Source organism: Ctenopharyngodon idella, chromosome 23, assembly GCF_019924925.1.
Source record: "Ctenopharyngodon idella isolate HZGC_01 chromosome 23, HZGC01, whole genome shotgun sequence".
Lineage (NCBI taxonomy): Eukaryota > Metazoa > Chordata > Actinopteri > Cypriniformes > Xenocyprididae > Ctenopharyngodon > Ctenopharyngodon idella.
This window is the reverse complement of record NC_067242.1, coordinates 4,442,044-4,463,585: the sequence shown is the minus strand read 5'-3', so window position 1 is coordinate 4,463,585 and position 21,542 is coordinate 4,442,044. Positions and strand designations below refer to the sequence as shown.

At 38.9% G+C, this 21,542-nt stretch overlaps 1 protein-coding gene across 1 annotated transcript; it reads left to right on the top strand.

Moving 5' to 3' along the window:
• On the top strand, window positions 1-21,281 carry LOC127506487 (coagulation factor XIII A chain-like). The gene is made up of 14 exons (XM_051883048.1): window positions 1-19; window positions 9,108-9,293; window positions 11,884-12,135; window positions 12,251-12,369; window positions 12,481-12,588; window positions 13,497-13,674; window positions 13,784-13,922; window positions 14,107-14,210; window positions 16,441-16,529; window positions 16,663-16,816; window positions 16,899-17,177; window positions 17,257-17,417; window positions 17,507-17,643; window positions 20,281-21,281. The coding sequence occupies exons 1-14, from the start codon at window positions 1-3 to the stop codon at window positions 20,417-20,419; spliced, it is 2,064 nt and encodes a 687-aa protein (XP_051739008.1). The 3' UTR covers window positions 20,420-21,281.
• Window positions 21,282-21,542: the final 261 nt, after the last annotated feature.

Sequence of the window (21,542 nt, the reverse complement as noted above, 5' to 3'; positions counted from 1 at the left end):
ATGGTAACGGTCTTGATAGGTATGATCTAAACCACCTTAATACCTGTCCCTGAATACCAGTGTAATTTTGTAATTGATCTAAGAGTACGTCATGATCTATAGTGTTGAACGCAGCACTAAGATCAAGTAAAACTAGTATTGAGATGCAGCTATGGTCAGAAGCTAGAAGTAAGTCATTTGTAATCTTAACAAGCCCATGATGGGGTCTGAATATCGGACTGAAATTTATTCTTTTTTTGCAGGAAGGAGCACAACTGAGCAGAGACAACTTTTTCAAGTATTTTAGACATATGTAACGGAGGCCAGCTAGTCGCTGTGCGAGTAAACCTCACTCCTCTGATCTCAAGAGATGCTCTATCGACTGACGCTAGGGGTTGCAGCCTTTAGCCTCCTTATAAGATTGCTGACTCCCACACCAGAGACCCAGGTTTGAGGCCCGCGCAGAGCGAGGCGAGTAGGACCTGGGGTGAGGGGTTGCATTGGTGCCGTGACCTGGATGGGAGTGAGGTTTAGGGGGGTGAGTGTAACGGAGGCCAGCTAGTAGTCACTGTGAGAGTAAACCTCACTCCTCTGATCTCAAGAGATGCTCTAGCGACTGACGCTAGGGGTTGCAGCCTTTAGCCTCCTTGTTAGATTGCCGACTCCCACGCCGGAGACCCAGGTTCGAGGCCCGTGCAGAGCGGGGCGAGTAGGACCTGGGGTGAGAGGTTACATTGGTGCCTTGACCCAGATGGGAGTGAGGTTTAGGGGGGTGAGTGTAATGGAGGCCAGCTAGTAGTCGCTGTGCGAGAAAACCTCACTCCTCTGATCTCAAGAGATGCTCTAGCGACTGATGCTAGGGGTTGCAGCCTGTAGCCTCCTTGTTAGAGCGTCAGACTCCCACGCCGGACACCCAGGTTCGAGGCCCGCGCAGAGCGGTTACACATAAATGGAAGATTTGAAATGGGTCTGATATTTGTCAATTTATTTGGATCTAGTTGTGGTTTCTTAATGAGGGGCTTAATAACTGCCAGCTTGAACAGTCTCGGGACATGACCTAGAGATACAGACGAATTAATAATATTGAGAAGGCGCTCTTCTGCTACAGGTAACAACTCTTTTAGTAATTTAGTGGGTATTGGATCTAATAAACATGTTGTTGGTTTAGATGTAATGAGTTTATTTAACTCTTTCTGTCCTATAGCCGTAAAGGACAGGAAGATTTCTTTACCAACGTTGGTTTCCTTTCATTCTGTAAACCTGTTTTGTGATGCAGGCCTATGAGCAATGTAATTTCCAACAAATGTGTCTTCAGGTTTCTTTGGAACTTCTTTTAAACTAAAATTAAAAACATAGGACAAGGCAACTTAGCTTCTCATTTGGGTCAAACACCTCAGATCATGTCACAAGTTTCATTTCCCTGTAATTTCAAACAATGCTTTACTGACATGCCCTCAGAGACACTTCCTGATATGGACAAGAGGACAAGATATATTTATGCAATTACTGTAGCTTGTAATTGTCACACAGCCGCAGTGAAAAGAAGGGGTGAGGGTTCAATTGCAATAAAGTTTATTTTAGAAAACACAGACGGAGGTGCAGATACAGGAACAAGAGGTTCAACAAACAAGTCCGATCCATGGAGGCTCCACCTCGCAACTTACAACGAACAAGGAACAAACAAGGAACATAAGATAAATCAAAACAAGGCTGAAGAAATCCAGGCAAAAACACTAATTCAAACGATGCGGAAACAAACTCAACAGTTTTACAAGAGGGATGTAAAGACTGAAACACAGGTGTATACTGTATATACACAAGATAACAAGGGACAGGTGAAGATTAGGGTTAGGGTTACAAACAAGGGTAACTATGGGGGAAAAAGTCCTACAACACTATATTAAACATTGATGGAGCAACTGATTTTTTTTGTGAAAATAATTAATTAAAAGTGGTTTGATTTGTTTTGTTTATTAATCTTATAAATGAATGAGATGGCAAGGTGGGTCTTTTACAGAAACAAAATTATTTTAAAAAAGTAAAGGAGATGTAAAGAAGATCCCATACCAATTTAATTAAAGTAGTAATAATAAATTATATTTTATTATATGATTTGATTAATATCATATTTCTAAATATGATGGTTTCATTATAAATATGGGGATTATCTCTAAGGTAGACACCCAACTTAATATACACCGATCAGGCATTACATTATGACCACCTTCCTAATATTGTGTTCTTCCCACTTTTGCTGCCAAAACAGCCCTGACCCATCGAGGCATGGACTCCACTACACCCCTGAAGGTGTGCTGTGGTATCTGGCACCAAGATGTTAGCAGCAGATCCTTTAAGTCCTGTAAGTTGCGAGGTGGAGCCTCCATGGATCGGACTTGTTTGTTCAGCACATCCCACAGATGCTCGATTGGATTGAGATCTGGAGAATTTGGAGGCCAAGTCAACACCTCAAACTCTTTGTTGTGCTCCTCAAACCATTGCTGAACCGTTTTTGCTTTGTGGCAGGGCGCATTATCCTGCTGAAAGAGGCCACAGCCACCAGGGAATACCATTTTCATGAAAGGTTGTACATGGTCTGCAACAATGCTTAGGTAGGTGGTACGTGTCAAAGTAACATCCACGTGGATGGCAGGACCCAAGGTTTCCCAGCAGAACATTGCCCAAAGCATCACACTGACCCATGACCCTTCCTTGGACCACTTTTGATAGATACTGACCACTGCAGACCGGGAACACCCCACTAAAGCTGAGGTTTTGGAGATGCTCTGACCCAGTCGTCTAGCCATCACAATTTGGCAAATTTCCACATGCATCTTGAAAAGCGGATGTTTTGGAAAGTGCTGCGACAATTTTTGTGTCATCTACTGGTTTAGAGGATAATAAAATCAAATGATCAGAAGTTCAGCAAATGAAAAAAACATGTCCTGTATGTATGCCAGTACTTTGTCAAAATTCATGAAGACCACTCTTAATCTCCTTGAACTATAATTTACGAACTGAAATGTAAAACCTTTTTAAGAATTATAGGAGTTGAAATGGTATTTGGGAACTTTATGATGTTATATTTGCACAATCAACTTTTTAATTGGTAACACTACCAATTTGTTAACATTAGTTCTCATAGTAAGTTAATGCATAGTGTTACCTTTTTATTTTAGTTTCAGGCCTCAAAGGTAAACTTTAAGGGACAATTGGAAATAGCATAATACCTCGACCAGTCAAATGAAGTGGTTAATTTGATAAATTATCAATCCATTATTTTATTCTTTTAACATATATAATAGAAATATGGACTTCTTTAACAAAAAGAATGAATAAACGTTATGGTTCATAAATCTTTAAATTACTGTCATAACATGTTTCATGCTTAATTGGTAAAAATATTTTATTTTCAGGACTTTAATTTGTCATCTATGTCATCGACAGTATGGAATATGCTGCTGTCATCAGAAGCAAGGTCACAGAGTTGCATATCAGATTGACCTGATCTTGGGATCATCTTGACTTTAGACGTTTTGGTTCCATGGAAGTATTTTTCTCCAGTGGAAGAGGAAGTCTTGAGCCTTTATTAATCAGCATGAAGCTCTTCACCGGCACATCTGCCTGGAGCCTCCTCAGCAGACCCATCTACTCTTCTACACAGATCGTGAGTCCAACGCTTTTAATGATTCTTTCTGAACTTAAAGTTTCTGAACTTTGCTTTCAGTTATTAATAATTTGCCATTACATTTTTAACTCTGTAGGTTTTAACTAATTTCTGCATATTTCTCTTGCCTTACTAAATTCAAGTGCACATTTAAAACTGTTATACAATGAAATATGGTCACCGTGATTTTGCCAAGTAAGACATGTTCCTGGATTAACATATTTTGTTGATCCTGGAACAACATTCCTGTCTGAAAATTTTGTCCTAACTCTATCCCTTCCCATAACTTATCCATAAAATCAGAGGGAAATGATAGGTGAATAACACTGAAGCACTAACCTGCTTCAGTGTTATTGGCGCTCCGAACCGCTGATTTGACACGCTGATTCATAATGCTCCGAAGCTTCATGAAGCAGAGTTTTGAAATCGGCCATCACTATATAAGTCGTTGTTGTTTTTTTGGCGCACCAAAACATATTCTCGGCGCTTTAGGATATTAATATTGAACCACTGTACTCACATGAACTGATTTAAATATGTTTTTAGTTCCAGGACATATTTTGTTGATCCTGGAACAACATTACTGTCTGAAAATTTTGTCCTAACTCTATCCCTTTCCATAACTTATCCCTAAAATCAGAGGGAAATGATAGGTGAATAACACTAAAGCACTAACCCTGGTTGTAAGCCTAAACTTGACATAAACTGTAAACTTGTCCATCTAATCTGATTGGTTGATTCGAAAGTTGTTCCAGGGCCAACAAAGATGTTGATCCAGGTACATGTTGTACTTGGTGAAATTCGGTTCACCTTTACAACATTTCTGCTGTGTATCATTATTTGTATCTACTCGCATTCAGTGTTACTGTATCAGGATTTTATGTAGCACATGCATATTAAAATAGATATTTTATAATATTTATTTCAGTTTTTGAGCTTGTATAGAGATTTTTTCCCCCTTGTTGTTTCCACTATACAGACACAAATGACTTGAGATTTGAGCAAAAGTAATTTCTATTAAGCAAAAATGTTACAAGAGTTAGGGAAAGTTACTTTTAAAAGTAATGTGTTACAATATTGCATTACTATGGAAGCTGGTTTCGGCCATGAAATAAAAAATAAAAAGGTAATTGCAACTTTTTATCTCACAATTCTGACTTTTTTTCTCAGAATTGTGAGATATAAAGTCAGAATTCTGAGATATAAAGTCAGAATTGGGAGATAAAATCGCAATTGCGTGTTGTACAATTGTGAGGGAAAAAAGACTGATGTTTTTAAATCTCACAATTCTGACTTTACATCTCGCAATTGCATGTTATAAAGTCAGAATTGCAAGATATAAACACAATTCTAAGAAAAAAAGTCAGAATTGTGAGAAAAAAAGAATTGCGTAATAAAAAATAAAAAAGTCAGAATTGTCAGAACTTTGTATCTCGCAATTCTGACTTTATAACTTGCAATTCTGACTTTATATCACGCGATTCTGACTTCATAACTCACAATTCTGAGAAATAAAGTCAAAAATGTTAGATAAAAAGTCGCAATTACCTTTTTTTTTTAAATTTTTTTATTTAGTGGTGGAAATAAGCTTCCATACATTACTCCCTAAAAAGGTAACTAATTGTGTTACTTTTTATGGTAAGTAATGCATTACGTTACTTTTGCATTACTTTTTCTCAGCTGGGCTGGGCTTGCTTGCTTGTTTTTCAATTCTAAAAAAGGTTGAAGGTCAGCAGCAAATACAATAGGTAATAAAGTGAAATTAAATACATAAAGTATATTTGTGTTAATTTAACATATCTGATTGCGTAACTTACATTGTTTCAAAAGCTAAATGCTGTTCTTTTGAACTTTCTATTTATCAAAGTATCCTGAAATTAAATGTATCATGGTTTCCAGAAAAATATGAAGCAGCACAACTGTTTTCAACATTGATAATAATCAGAAATGTTTCTTGAGCAGCAAATCAGCATATTAGAATGATTTCTGAAAGATCATGTGACACTGAAGACTGGAATAATGATGCTGAAGATTCAACTTTGATCACAAGAATTAACTACATTTTACAACATATTCCACAATATTTCTCTTTTAACTATATTTTGGATCTAATAAATGCAGCACTGGTGAGCACAAAAGACTTTTAAAAACATTTTTAAAAATCTTACCGACCTCAAACTTTTGAATGGTAGATAATGGTTTAGAAAAATGTTATGAGTAACTGTTTTTGTGATGGGAATGTGACAGGAAGGCTCTTGCTGCTGCTACCGCGTTGCTCAGTTGAGAATGATATTTCATCAGTGCTTTATGATTCTCACAGTTTCACTGAGAGTTAGCTTTTCCTAAAATAGTCTAACACCATATTGCATCACTATCTTCCCACAGGGGAAGACAGAAAGAAATAGATAGAGTCTTGATCATTCAACACACATGTAGACGCATGCACACACCTACTATCTGTCCTTTCCTCTGCATCTGGGAAGAATCACCAGATGTATAGAAATACAAAATCTCTGTATATTTCAAAATTCTCTGTATCTCTGTTTATCTAACGTTAACATGATCTGTCCTCCAGGCAAACATCAAGATATCTTGTGTACATCATGTCACTCCAATCCTACCCTACTTGGTCCTGGGGACGTGGCCGTATTACCATTGACAAATCAAACTCCGATGAGTCTAATCTGCCTGAGTTTGAAGCTTTTGATTCTGTGACACCAAGAGCACCCAGTAATGTTCTATTTACATTCTTATTCATTCATATTCAATTGAAATTTTTGCTATGTGAATCAATGGTTTGGATGCACATTTAATGTAATTTTTCCTTAAAACACCCCACACCCAACTATAATGAACCCAACTATAATGACAACATTGCTATGTTCTAAAATCTAGTGAGCTGCCTATCCAGACAGCATCATATGCCAACTGATTAGCAACTTTAGCTTGCTAATGTCAAAGTTGCAAAGGTTCTACCTTCTGTACTGTCTAACAGAGCATTTCAGTTGGTCCGTTTGGAAATTAAGACTTTGCATTTGCTGTTGTGACATTTTGGAAGCATGTAGTTTGTCGTTACACAAACTGTCAGGGACAGATAACAACTGTCAAACTTAGAGTTGTGCCTTAGCCTGTAAACTTGACTAATGTACTGGCAAAGTTCTCTGAAAGTTATGAACAAATGTTTAAAAAAAATTCCCTTCACAGTTATCTGGTTTTTAATAATGTTCTCAAAGCTTTAGCACAAAAACAATATTTGTGACGCGTGCTGACAAAATGAGTCACAATGAGCAAAAATTAGTTATTGTGAATAACTATAACTACTATAATTGTTATTATGAAGCTTCGGAGCGTTATGAATCAGCGTGTCGAATCATGATTTGGATCGCATGTCAAACCGCCAAACTGCTGAAATCATGTGACTTTGGCGCTCCGAACCGCTGATTCGACACGCTGATTCATAACGCTCCGAAGCTTCATGAAGCAGAGTTTTGAAATCGGCCATCGCTATATAAGTCGTTGTTGTTTTTTTTGGCACACCAAAACATATTCTCGGCGCTTTATAATATTAATATTGAACCACTGTACTCACATGAACTGATTTAAATATGTTTTTAGTACATTAATGGATCTTGAGAGAGGAAATGTCATTGCTGGCTATGTAGGCTTCACTGAGCCATCGGATTTCAACAAAAATATCTTAATTTGTGTTCCGAAGATTAACTAAGGTCTTACGGGTGTGGAACGACATGAGGGTGAGTAATAAATGACATAATTTTCATTTTTGGGTGAACTAACCCTTTAAAACCTTCAAAATGATGTACGATTTGTTGGAATCCGACAAAAAATGAGTGAGCTACACCTGTTTGAAGTCGACAGAGTCAGCAAAGTCAATTCTGAGAAAAAATCGAGTTAAAGTTTTCTGAAGGTTCCAAAACAAAATCACCTACCAACCATACCTTAAAATCCCTGGTAATACTACCAAATTTGGCACAAACCAAGTCAAACCCCATATCTATAGGAAAAATATATATATTCAACTTTTTTCCCCATGATTCCACAATTGTTTGATTAACAATAATGAAACATACAGCCTATATTAAGACCTAGCCTACTGTATGGATCTAATATAATGTATCAAATATTTTTCCCCAACAGTTAACCAAACGTTCACTTAAGACATAACATATAATGTTTGCGTGAATACTCGCCAAGACAGATTTTTTTGAAATACTGTAATTCTGTGTATATGCGTATATCCGGATCGCGCTCTGTCTGAGGCGTCTTTGTGCGCGCGCTTCGGATCTGTCAGTCAGCGTGAGTAAGATCGATTTGTTTACATCAGCAAAAATTTGAAAATTTCATTGGTTCAGACTCGTGCCATTGAGAATTGGCTATGAATATTCAGAAAGTTGGAATGCGGCACTTTAAAACAATACCAAATTTGTGCTTAGAGGAAGCGCTGGTAGTCGAGAAGCGAGCAGAGAAAAACAGCATTTTCATGGCCAAAGGAAAGGTACTTCTCTCAGAAAACATATATACAAATAAAGATACTTTTATGTTTAATTGCTATTTGGAGCATTGGGATCACTAGACAAGTGCTTAATGAACAAATTTTTGTGAAAACTTCAATTTCGACCAAAATTGACATTTTTCACTAGTTTTGCCTGTAGCTTGAAATTAGCCCGTGCGCATTCAGACTCATTTTGCCAGCACAGGTCATATTTATACTTTGTTCATGGAATGTTTTTTTTTTTTTTTTTTTTTTTTTTTTTTAAACAGTTAGATGTTTGCCTAACATATTTAAATGTTACTACTTGTTCAAGAATGTTCAGAGAACATTCAAAAGTAATGTTCCCATAATGTTTGCAAAATGATAAAATGAAATGTTATCTTAACATTTGCATAACCAAGAATGTTTTTAAACATTTTTAAAACATTTAATAAACTGGACGTTTTGAACGTCCAGAGAACATTCACAAAAAACTTTTTCATAACTTAAAGGGATAGTTCACCCAAAAATGAAGATTCTGTCATCATTTACTCACCCTCAAGTTGTTCCAAGCCTGTATGAGTTTACTGCTGAACACAAAAGAAGATATTTTGAAGAATGTCAGTAACCAAACAGTTGACGGACCCCGTTGACTTACATAATATTTCCCCCCGCCCTTTTATGGAAGTCAATGAGGCCCATCAACTGGTTCCCCATTTTCATCAAAATATCTACTTTTGGACGTACAGGATGTAGAAAGAAAGAAACTCATACAGGTTTGGAACAACTTGAGAATGAGTAAATGATGACAGAATTTTCATTTTTGCGTGAACTATCCCTTTAATGGGAACGTTATCCAAATGTTCTTAGAACATGTTTTTGTTGGCTGGGTAGATGCTCATCCATTGTCATTAATCAATAAGATTAGAGAAAGGATGCCTTTAAATACCACACCATTTTTTGCCTTTTTTCCAGCGACACAAACTCTCTCAGTACTGGGTGTTGATATGCGTGCAGCAGACAACAAGAGAGTCCACAACACCAGCAGATACAAGAACACCAACCTCATTGTGCGCAGGAATAAAGAATTCATCATCACCATCAGCTTTGACCAACCCTTCAATAACCAGCGGGACAATGTGCAGATTGAGTTCCTGATTGGTGAGCAGATCTTTTAAATCATATAATTTCCAACTGTCATGAGAAAACTTGTTGGCAATTTCTTAATAATTTGTGTGCTTCTAACAGAAAAATATTAGTTAGAAAGCACCACTAAACCTAATCGTCAGTGGGGCACAAGCAATTTGTACAAAAACTTACAAATAAGATAGCATTGATTAACACAAATTAGCCACCAAAACATAATAGTTACAAACTGACATAGGCGTCTGTTGCAATTTATTTGAAGGACAGTTACATGTTTTCTTGGTTGGTAAACCATCCTCTACTTCCAAGTTCCAGGAACTCTGATTCCTAAAGCACTGGAGAAACACCAAATTTCTCCACTATGGTATTATGGTAGGATAAAAGAATGGCAGAGAGTCGCTGGGCTTCTTAAAGGGATAGTTCACCCAAAACTTAACAATCATTGACTCACATGTCGTTCCAAACCCATATGACATTATTTCTTCTGCGGAGCAAAAAAGAATATATTTTGAATAATGTTGGTAACCAAACAGTTTTGGTGACCATTGATCTTTGTATTGACAAAAAACACTAAGACATTTCTCAAAAAACTTCTTTTACGTTCCACACAAGAAAGTCATACAGGTTTGGAACTAGACAAAAGCAATTTTCATTTTGGGGTGGACTATCCCTTTAAGAAAAGACAGTGTAGCGATCCATAGTATTGTGTCTAGTTAGTACTGAACCTGACAAAAGCTGTGAAGGTGCCCACACAGCAGAGGAGGAGAAAAATAATGACATCATGAAATGGATAGGCCTGAATGACTTGGCTTGAAATCGTGAACCAGAAATAGACATACCGAGATAGAATTACATCTGTGATGTTTTTAATGCTTGAGAGGAACATGAACTTACATAAACAATGCCATTAATGGACTGGATATAACTCTCACCATTTAATTCAGTCTCAATGTCAGTTTTGTGTTCATTATTGCCGGTCCTGTGGGAAGATGTCCTCATGAGATTTGTGTCCTTGTTACTGGAGGTGATCCTGAGAGCGCCATTGTTTTTTGTTTTGTTTATTTCACTTGGAAAAGCCAGATTTATAAATTCAGCTCGCCCAAACACTAGGTATCTGTGTTTGTCCATACAATCAAAGCCAATGGGATCCAATGTTGTTTTGGACCCTGATGACATTTTTTGTATGGGCGAAAATGGTTCTTTAACTGCTTTAAACATACTTTAAAACGTCAGTTTTGTTCCTCATAAGAAAGAAAGTCATACGAGTTTGTAATGAGTACATTTTCATTTTTGGTGGGTGAACTATCCTTTAAAGAGCCCTTATTTTACCTTATTACAAAGTCAAAACATTGTTGCAGCTCCTCTCTTCCCAGTCTGTCAGTAACGCTCTGTTTATTTCTCGTCTCTATGAAGCCCCTCCTTTTGAAAAGCACAATGTGCTCTAATTGGTCGGCTGGACCAGTGTGTTGTGATTGGTCAAGCGTTTCGAGCATGTTTGGGAAATGTCACGCCCTTTACAATAACTGCGAGTTTCAATACACTAACTAACTCAACCAGGCCCCGCCTCTTTATTTTGCGTATGACTTGAGAAGGTATTATTTAAATTAGGAATATTGTGATGTGTCCGTTCCCAGAAGACAACTCAAGAAACAGTGCTTAAAGGATTAGTTCACTTTTAAATAAACTTTAGCTGATAATTTACTCACCCCCATGTCATCCAAGATGTCCATGTCTTTCTTTCTTCAGTCGAAAAAAAATTAAGGTTTTTGATGAAAACATTCCAGGATTTTTCTCCATATAATGGACTTCAATGGACACCAAACGGTTCAAGGTCCAAATGACAGTTTCAGTGCAGCTTCAAAGGGCTTTAAACGATACCAGACGAGGAATAAGGGTCTTATCTAGCGAAACGATAGGTCATTTTCGAAAAAAAAAATACAGTTGTATGTGCTTTATATAAACAAACGTTCGGATTCTCCAAAATGCTTACGCTGTATGTCCTACGCCTTCCCTATTCAACTTACGGAAAAAATGTAACTGGCGCTGCGTTCGTTCCGTAAGTTGAATAGGGAAGGCGTAGGACATACAGCGTAAGCTTTTTGAAGAATACAGAAATGCGGTTTTGGCGCAGGCACTGAGAAGGCGAACGTTTGTTTATATAAAGCATATACAGTTGTATTTTTTTCCAAAATGACCGATCGTTTCGCTAGATAAGACCCTTATTCATCGTCTGGTATCGTTTAAAGCCCTTTGAAGCTGCAATGAAACTGTCATTTGGACCTTGAACCGTTTGGTGTCCATTGAAGTCCACTATATGGAGAAAAATCCTGGAATGTTTTCATCAAAAACCTTAATTTTTTTTCGACTGAAGAAAGAAAGACACGGACATCTTGGATGACATGGGGGTGAGTAAATTATCAGCAAAAGTTTATTTAAAAGTGGACTAATCCTTTAATGATATAGAGAAAAACTTCCTTTGGAATGGATTTTTGTAACTTTGCAGGCTTTTTTCATGCACAAACAGCAACATTACACACTAATTGAAAGTTGAAAATGTAAAAAAGCAAAACAGGTCCTTTTTACTAGCATCTATCTGTCCTCACAGGCAGTTCACCTGATGAAACCAAGGGCACCTACATCATTTTGTCCATTGGAATAGAGAAACTTTTTGGGCGCTGGAAGAGTCGTGTGGTGGAAACACGAGGCAATATTGTGACAGTGGGCGTAACACCAGACGCCAGCTGCATCATTGGCCGCTTTCGAACCTTTGTTGTGGTTGTGAGTGATTTTGGAAAACAGCGCACTCAGAGGAACCCCGACACCGATTTCTATGTGCTTTTCAATCCTTGGGACCCCGGTGAGTACGAGTACAACACTTTGTACTGCGCTCTGATGTCATCTTTATAGATGGCAACAAATTTTAATATTTTTGATTATGATAATGCATGTATTTTGTATATGTTGCAACACAGCGGATCAGGTGTACATGCCCAGAGAAACCGACAGACAGGAGTATGTAATGAATGATGTGGGGATCATCTACAATGGAGAATTCAACAACATTACCTCCCGTTCATGGAACTTTGGGCAGGTTGGCAGTTTTCTGGAGATGTTTGTTCACAAAGAAAACAAACGGTCTTCCGCTTACGGTGGACTATTCAAACTGACACATTCATTGAACATTTTATGTGGTTTCCTATAGTTTGAACAGGGGGTTCTGGATGCCTGTCTTTTGGCTCTGGATGCTGGGAAAGTACCAATACTGTACCGAGGAAATGCCACTGAAATTGTTCGGCAAGGATCAGCTCTGGTATGGTTCAAACTGACAAAGAAAAAATTATCAGCTTGGCGATCACTGACTATCGAGTTCAGTTGCACTTTTGGTTGATTATAAAAACAATGCATATATAACAAATATTATTTGTGGTTTAAATAGGCAAATACTTAAGAGTCGATGACTGGATCATTATTGCTGTGATTATTATGTTTCTGTTATATGTTATATGTTTGGCAACAGTTCTTTTAACCCTAATGGATGGAGTGTGTAGCTTTTCATTTCTTAAACAACCATGTAGGAAGACGCATCATGGCCATATTCCAGGATGACAAAGCCAAGATTCATCAGGCTCAGATTGTGAAAGAAAGGCTGGGAGGGAGCATGAAGAATCATTTTTACAGATGAATTGGCACCTCTGAGTCCAGACCTTATATTCATTGAAAGACTTTGGGATGTGCTGGAGCAGACTTTACAGAGTGCTCACCTCTTGCATTGTCAATTCAAGATCTTGACCAAAAATTGATGCAATTTGCTGATGCAAGTGATGTTATTTCCATCAAGAGGTGCATCAATTTTTTGTCAAGATCTTGTATTGACAATGCAAGAGTCAAGCACTCTGTAAAGTCTACTCCAGCACATCCCAAAGTCTTTTAATGAATTCAAGGTCTGGATTAAGAAATTAAAAGCTACACACTCCATCACACTGTTGCCAAACATACAACATGCTAGAAACATAATAATCATTGTAATAATGATCCAGTCATAGACTCTTAAGTTTTTGCATATTTAAATACAAACAGCAACTTTTTTTTTTGGGCCGGGCATTGTAGGATAAACTACTGTAATAAAAGTTTTTTTTTTCTGACATACTTCCTAAGCAGCTGGTCTTATATGAATTCACATGGCATGTATACTTAGGCTTTTTGGTGGTATATTTTCAGATGAACTCCCAGGACGATGATGGTGTCCTGGTTGGCAACTGGAGTGGTGATTACTCCATTGGCACAGCACCCACTGCCTGGACAGGAAGTCCTGAAATCCTGCTAAAATATGCCAAAGAGGGTTGTGTGCCTGTGTGCTTCGCTCAGTGCTGGGTGTTTGCCGGGGTGCTGAACACTTGTGAGTAGGGCCATTGCATGTTTATTTTGTTAGTTCCAAAATTTAGGTTATTTAGACCCTTGCAAAAAAGACTGTGGTGTAATCATGACACTTTGATGGTCTCACCCAGTTATGCGCTGTCTCGGGATCCCTGCACGGGTCATCACCAATTTCTGCTCAGCTCATGACAACACAGGCAACCTGAAGACAGATATTGTGCTGGATGAAGACGGGAGAGTGGACCGAAGCCGAACAAGAGATTCAGTCTGGTGAGATACAGTCTGATAGGTAAAGATGGTCAGGGCCGTCCGCACCAGGCACTGTGGCGAACGTGAATGGACCAACCGATGGGGGCCCGGCTAACTCTAACTCACACTGGACCCTGCCTCATGCTTGGGACAGCTCTGATGATGGTTTAATGCTGTTTAATGACAATGTCACTGTGTTCCACAGGAACTACCACTCCTGGAATGAGGTATACATGAGGAGGCCTGATCTGCCTGAAAAATTCTCTGGCTGGCAGGTGGTTGACTGCACTCCTCAGGAGATCAGTGATGGTATGATCCTCAACATCCTCTACACACACAGGCTTTCCTCTAAACTTAACTGATAAAGTAAGTAGGCACTATCCATGAAAAGATTCGAAAATTGGGGTCCCATTACTTTGCACATTAGGCAATAAAGGCACAAATTATAATGCTGAGTGTATCTGTCAGGGTTAACCTTTCAACACTGTTAACTAAGTTATTGTAAGAAAAATGACAGAACAAATATGACCTGTTCATCAGTCATCTCTGCCTAGATAGCTATTCTACTGCTATTCTATTTATTCTGCTATATTCTATCTACAATGTCACCAAGGCTCGCCCCAGTCGGCCTGATGGTGCACGGCAGTGATCAAAAGTACATAATGGCTCATAACTCCTAAACCATTCGTTGCAGGCTCAAGTATCGTATATCATTGGAATCAATGGCTAAAGGCGGAATTTTGAATTAAGTCCTAGGTATTTTAGTTCTAGGTATTTTGCCAGATCGGAACCAAACCAGTGCAGAAAGATTTTCTGGTGTCTGGTTGTCAGTAATTTTTGGAAAAAAGTCGAAATTTCGATTCATGTCCACAACGGGATGCCAAAACATTCAAAGTGGGCGTGGCTACTTTTACTAAAACGGCTATCCCTCTTGAATGGAATGAGATCATTTCACCAAACTCGGTACACCTTTGGGCTTGGTCTGCGGTCGCGTGAAAAAGGATGCGGCGACTGGCCACTTGGTGGTGCTATAAAATGAAAAAACACAAAAACGGCTATAGCTACACAACAATCAGTCCGATTGACTTGAAAACTGGCATGCAGTGTCTTTGTCCAAGCGATTATCCAACAGGATATTCACATTTCTCATGGCCACTGTTGGCCAATGAAGTTTGAGCAACTGTCTGACAAGATTGACAGAGGCCGATAGGAAATAAATTCGCTGAGCCTGTTTGACTCACGACCCTAGAGGCCTGTGAAAAATTCGAGGGGGGCACCTTAGCTTTTTTCACATGCATAAAGGATTGTATAGCATGTGATTTTTCACACATGCCCACAACATTCTTAAATATGGTAGAACTCCTCATTCTGAGCAACTTTGCCTCTATAGGACCACTGCTGTCAATTGAATCGTTTGTTAAGTGTTGGGGATTGTTTCAAAAACTTACTTTCGTGAACTAGTCCTAGGTTTTTGGCTCACCTCGATAACTGTTAGAAAGCTTTAAAACATATATTTCCTTAGTAAATTGCCTCTTTTGGCTGTAAATGGTCTTTTCCATCTATGATCTATGTGGTTACAGGCTTGCTAAATAAAACATAGTACCTTTTTAAGCATGTGTGTAACAGACGTAGGCTAGTAAGAGCTGTGCGTGTAAACCTCACTCCCCTGAACTCAAGAGGTGCTCTAGCGACTGACGCTAGAGACTGCTGTCTTTAGCCTCCTTGTTAGAGAGCCCACCTCCCATGCAGACGGCCCTCGGTTCGTGTCCCGCTTGGAGCGGGCAGGTGCGAACTAGAGGGGCTACATGTGCTTAAAGGCCTTAAAGCACTTGAACCCTGTTAATTGCTGCTTGCAGCTATATTTTTTATGATAATTTTATTAGAACCTTTAGTACAGGTTTTCATTTTATATTTATATATTTCAGTTATTTTTGATGATTTTAAAATGAATTTACATACAAATCGTGGTAACAGGGATAAAAAAAAAAACGGAATAAATGACTAATAAAATATAATATTTATATATTATTTTATTATTTTAAATATACAATATTTTCCAGAGATAAGAACCTCATTTCACTGATACCTCTTTGAAAATGGTTTTCTGGCCCTATTTTGTAGCGCGTTCATGGAAAGTGCCAAGAGCTTGAAATAGCATGCTAGTCTTTTAAAGGCCTGCATATAGACCCTCCATCTTCTTGGAGATTTAAGGGATGTCTGAGGTTCTCTGTTCCATTAGTATCTGCTCTGACCTTATGCTTTTGAAACACAGTGTTATATAATAACCTGTAATATTCCATGTGGAACCTTATGGAAATGTAGTAGTGGTACCATAGTGCAGTGATGTAATCAGATGGTAATGGCATACCATTTAATACATTACCATATTCAGATGCTATTGTACATACATGGCAGTTAAAAAAAATACCATGGTATATCATGGTAGTGTTCATATAGTCATCATGGCAATAATATATATTATTTCCTACCTGTTATGCTATATAAAACAAATAAAATTTATTTTCCTTCTCTTATTCAGGTCTTTATCGATGTGGCCCGACGTCTGTCAATGCCATCAAAGAGGGAGAGCTCAGCTATCCGTTTGATGCAAAGTTTGTCTTTGCAGAGGCAAGAAACATGTCAATTCTCTTTGATGTTTTTACCTTTAGATTTACTAACCTCTTCTTTAGTTTCCAAGATCTTAAAATCTCAGCTGCAAATTGCATTCACAAAATGGATAAACTCTTTCTTCTGTCTCCAGCTGAACAGTGATGTGATTTACCGTCAATCTGACAAGTATGGAAATTCAAAGGTCCTCTATGTGGACACTGCGTATGTGGGAAAGGTCCTTGTCACCAAAAGGGTGAACAGTAACACCTATGAGGATATCACTTCTAACTATAAATATCCAGAAGGTAAATTTCATTTGGTCCAAGAACACCTGGACATGGGTCACACATTCCCTGTAAAATCTTTCAACCTTCTTACTGACTCCAGGCAGTGACAAGGATAAGCAGACCATGCAGAATGCAGAGCGTCGTGGCGTTCCTACGAGGGATTACTTGCCAATCACCGAAGCAGGTGTGGACATCGAGCTCCAGGCTGACACCATCAAAATTGGTGACAACTTCAAGCTGACAATGAACATCAAGAACCAGACCAGCCAAACCTGCACCGTCAGTGCCACCATCACTGGCTCTGCGGTGTATTACACAGGTGTCACCAGCACAACCTTTACGCTCGAAAAAAGAACTGCAACTGTGAATCCATGGAACAGTGAGTCAGACTTTTCAAGTCTGTTGTAGGTTTAGGGCACATGCATTTTAGAAATAAAATCATTTCAATCATTTCACAGCCACAAAACTGATGATAGATGTGCAAGCTGTGGACTACATGCCCTACCTGGTAGAACAGGCCAACTTGCTCTTTGTGGTGTACGGACGCATTGAGGAAACCGGCGTGTCCCTTTCGACAATGAGAGTTGTCACTCTCCGTCCTCCTGAACTCACAATAAAGGTATATGTCCTCTGTTACAAACTGTAGAGGAACACGTGTGATACGTTTCATCCTTTATGTTAACAGTTGTCATTATAATTCAACTACAGGTGACTGGAATGCCCCGGGTTGGCAAGGATCTGTTGGTCATCATGTCATTCCGAAATCCCTATAATTTCATCCTGAAAAACGTTCAGCTCCGCCTTGATGCACCTGGTCTGATAACGACCAGAATGAAATCATATGAGTAAGATAACCCATCACAGTTATTTTTCCATTATCCAGACATTACTTAATTAGATGACATTAATTAGATGATTAAACACAATAAAATACAGTATTGTAATGCTGCAAGATATCTATAGATCTACAGAAAGATGTACAAACAATGAGTGTGTGTATGTGGTTCAGGTATTCCCTACATTATGGGGACAAAATGTCTCCACAAAGATGGCAATATCTGAAATCCTTGTGGGGACATTTTTGGTCCCCATGAGGAAGATGTTTTTTTATGAATGTAAAAATGCAGAAAGTTTTTTGTGATGGGTAGGTTTAGGGGTAGAGGATAGAATATACAATTTGTACAGTATAAAAATCATATAGAGAGTCCCTATAAAACATGAAAACATATGTGTTTGAGTGTTTGTGTGCTTGTACAATCTTTCTGAAGACCAGTTTGAGTTTTAGATCATTGAAGTAAGGACCAAGAGAGTAAAGTGAGGACATTTTGGCTGGTCCTCATTTTCTGAGAGCCCTTTAAAAGCCTGTTTAAGAGTCAAGACTTGGTTGTTGGGTCAAGGTTATAATTAGGTTAAGGGTATGTTTGGGTAAGGGTTTGGGTTAGGCATTTAGTTGTGATGGTTAGGGTAATTTAGCTAGAGCTAGCATTCCCTGTTGAAAAAAAACAGCATATGCTGGTTAGGTATGTTTTGAAGCATGGCAGCTGGTTTAAGCTGAATTATGCTGGTCCTTAGACGGTCATGAGCTGGTTTAAGCTGGTCCTTAGCTACTCATGAGCTGGTTTAAGCTGGTCAAGTGCTGGTCCTAAGCTGGTCCTAAGCAACTAGCTCCAGCTCAGGACCAGCTTATAACCAGCTCAGGACCAGCTTAAACCAGCTCATGACAAACTAAGGACCAGCATAACCAGCTCAAACCAGCTGGCATGCTTCAAAACATACCTAACCAGCATATGCTGTTTTTTTAAACAGGGTTGTGTCATTGAATGTCCTTACAAAGATACAGTGGGTACGGAAAGTATTCAGACCCCCTTAAATTTTTCACTCTTTGTTATATTGCAGCCATTTGCTAAAATCATTTAAGTTCATTTTTTTTCCTCATTAATGTACACACAGCACCCCATATTGACAGAAAAACACAGAATTGTTGACATTTTTGCAGATTTATTAAAAAAGAAAAACTGAAATATCACATGGTCCTAAGTATTCAGACCCTTTGCTGTGACACTCATATATTTAACTCAGGTGCTGTCCATTTCTTCTGATCATCCTTGAGATGGTTCTACACCTTCATTTGAGTCCAGCTGTGTTTGATTATACTGATTGGACTTGATTAGGAAAGCCACACACCTGTCTATATAAGACCTTACAGCTCACAGTGCATGTCAGAGCAAATGAGAATCATGAGGTCAAAGGAACTGCCTGAAGAGCTCAGAGACAGAATTGTGGCAAGGCACAGAACTGGCCAAGGTTACAAAAAAAATTCTGCTGCACTTAAGGTTCCTAAGAGCACAGTGGCCTCCATAATCCTTAAATGGAAGACGTTTGAGACGACCAGAACCCTTCCTAGAGCTGGCCGTCCAGCCAAACTGAGCTATCGGGGGAGAAGAGCCTTGGTGAGAGAGGTAAAGAAGAACCCAAAGATCACTGTGGCTGAGCTCCAGAGATGCAGTCGGGAGATGGGAGAAAGTTGTAGAAAGTCAACCATCACTGCAGCCCTACACCAGTCGGGGCTTTATGGCAGAGTGGCCCGACGGAAGCCTCTCCTCAGTGCAAGACACATGAAAGCCCGCATGGAGTTTGCTAAGATGGTGAGAAATAAGATTCTCTGGTCTGATGAGACCAAGATAGAACTTTTTGGCCTTAATTCTAAGCGGTATGTGTGGAGAAAACCAGGCACTGCTCATCACCTGTCCAGTACAGTCCCAACAGTGAAGCATGGTGGTGGCAGCATCATGCTGTGGGGGTGTTTTTCAGCTACAGGGACAGAACGACTGGTTGCAATCGAGGGAAAGATGAATGCGGTACAGGGATATCCTGGACGAAAACCTTCTCCAGAGTGCTCAGGACCTCAGACTGGGCCGAAGGTTTACCTTCCAACAAGAAGGTGACTGTTCAGCTCCGTGACTGTTCTTGAATGGCCCAGCCAGAGCCCTGACTTAAACCCAATTGAGCATCTCTGGAGAGACCTAAAAATGGCTGTCCACCAACGTTTACCATCCAACCTGACAGAACTGGAGAGGATCTGCAAGGAGGAATGGCAGAGGATCCCCAAATCCAGGTGTGAAAAACTTGCTGCATCTTTCCCAAAAAGACTCATGGCTGTATTAGATCAAAAGGGTGCTTCTACTAAATACTGAGCAAAGGGTCTGAATACTTAGGACCATGTGATATTTCAGTTTTTCTTTTTTAATAAATCTGCAAAAATGTCAACAATTCTGTGTTTTTCTGTCAATATGGGGTGCTGTGTGTACATTAATGAGGAAAAAAATGAACTTAAATGATTTTAGCAAATGCCTGCAATATAACAAAGAGTGAAAAATTTAAGGGGGTCTGAATACTTTCCGTATCCACTGTAGAGGTACAAGAATGAGTGTCTGTGTGTGTGTTTCTGCATGCATATACACTATATCCATTTCCACTTGCAGGCAGATTCTACCTGGTGGCTCAGTGCAATACACTGAAACCATCACCCCTCAGACTCCTGGGAAGAAGATGCTGATAGGGTGTCTGGACTGCGCTGCACTGAGGCAGGTCACCAATCAGCTGGAAATCAACGTGCTGTAACGAATAACTGATTGCCATGAGGGAACGGGAGAGAAAAGACAGAGGAGAAAGAGAAAGGATGGATTGGAAAGGGTTCCCAGTACCATTTTGGTGTGTTGCTTTGCTTTCTTCACTAATATTATCAAAATACAAACTAATGTTAATTTTTTTTATTTCTTTACATAACAATCATACCCATATCTGCCAACATTGGATTGTTAAAATAGGGAGATTTATATGGGTACTGTCATGGTTCATGTGGTAAACTTAATGATACAGAGGAATGGGCCTACAAGCATTTTTAAGCAAAAGCTCAGTTAGCCTAACTGTACAAAATACAAAATCAACCCATGGTCCTGTCCCAAATGAAACCCTTAGCCCTTGTAGACTTCCTCTGAGTCCACTCTTTCGTGACCTAATGCCGCTTTGACTGCAGAGTTAGAAGTCTGGTGAGGAGCTCGCAAGGATGCATATCGGCCGCAAGGGGGCACTAAAATGACAAATGGGACATCCTACGGTCTTGTGGACTCAACGGACACGTGCACGTGGTAACCATTGTAAGTCCACAAGACCGCAAAAGCACACGAAGTGTGCCATTTGGGACAGGGCCTGAGAACATTTTCGTGGGTGCGCTCAAATTTCGCAAGCTCACGTGAAAATATGACCTACATAAAAATCTCTTTCACATGCTCAGATTTTCAAGTAGGCCTAAGTGCGAAAGTGTTCTCGTGCCACGCGAAAATCTGAGAGTGTGACAAAATGAGAGCTATGAAATATAATAAAGGTCTATTGGAATTTAAAAGAAATTATAAAAGATTCTTTGAAATTACACATGAATTTAAATTACATATGACTTGTGTAACTTAATTAACACAGCATTAATCGCAATATACTTCTGATTTCATCTGCTACAATGCTATGTTTTACTCATGTAAACTAACAATAAAGATTTAGCATGAAAGATTTGGATTTATATGTTATTTATACTGCAAATCTTCATTTAGACATTAACACCTCACACCATGATATCATGTTCACTGTATCCACTGTAAAGGACATATTCAAAATGACATTCTGGAAAAATGTCAACTATTTTTACTTTATGTATTTCCCCACATTCATGCATTTGGCAGACGCTTTTATT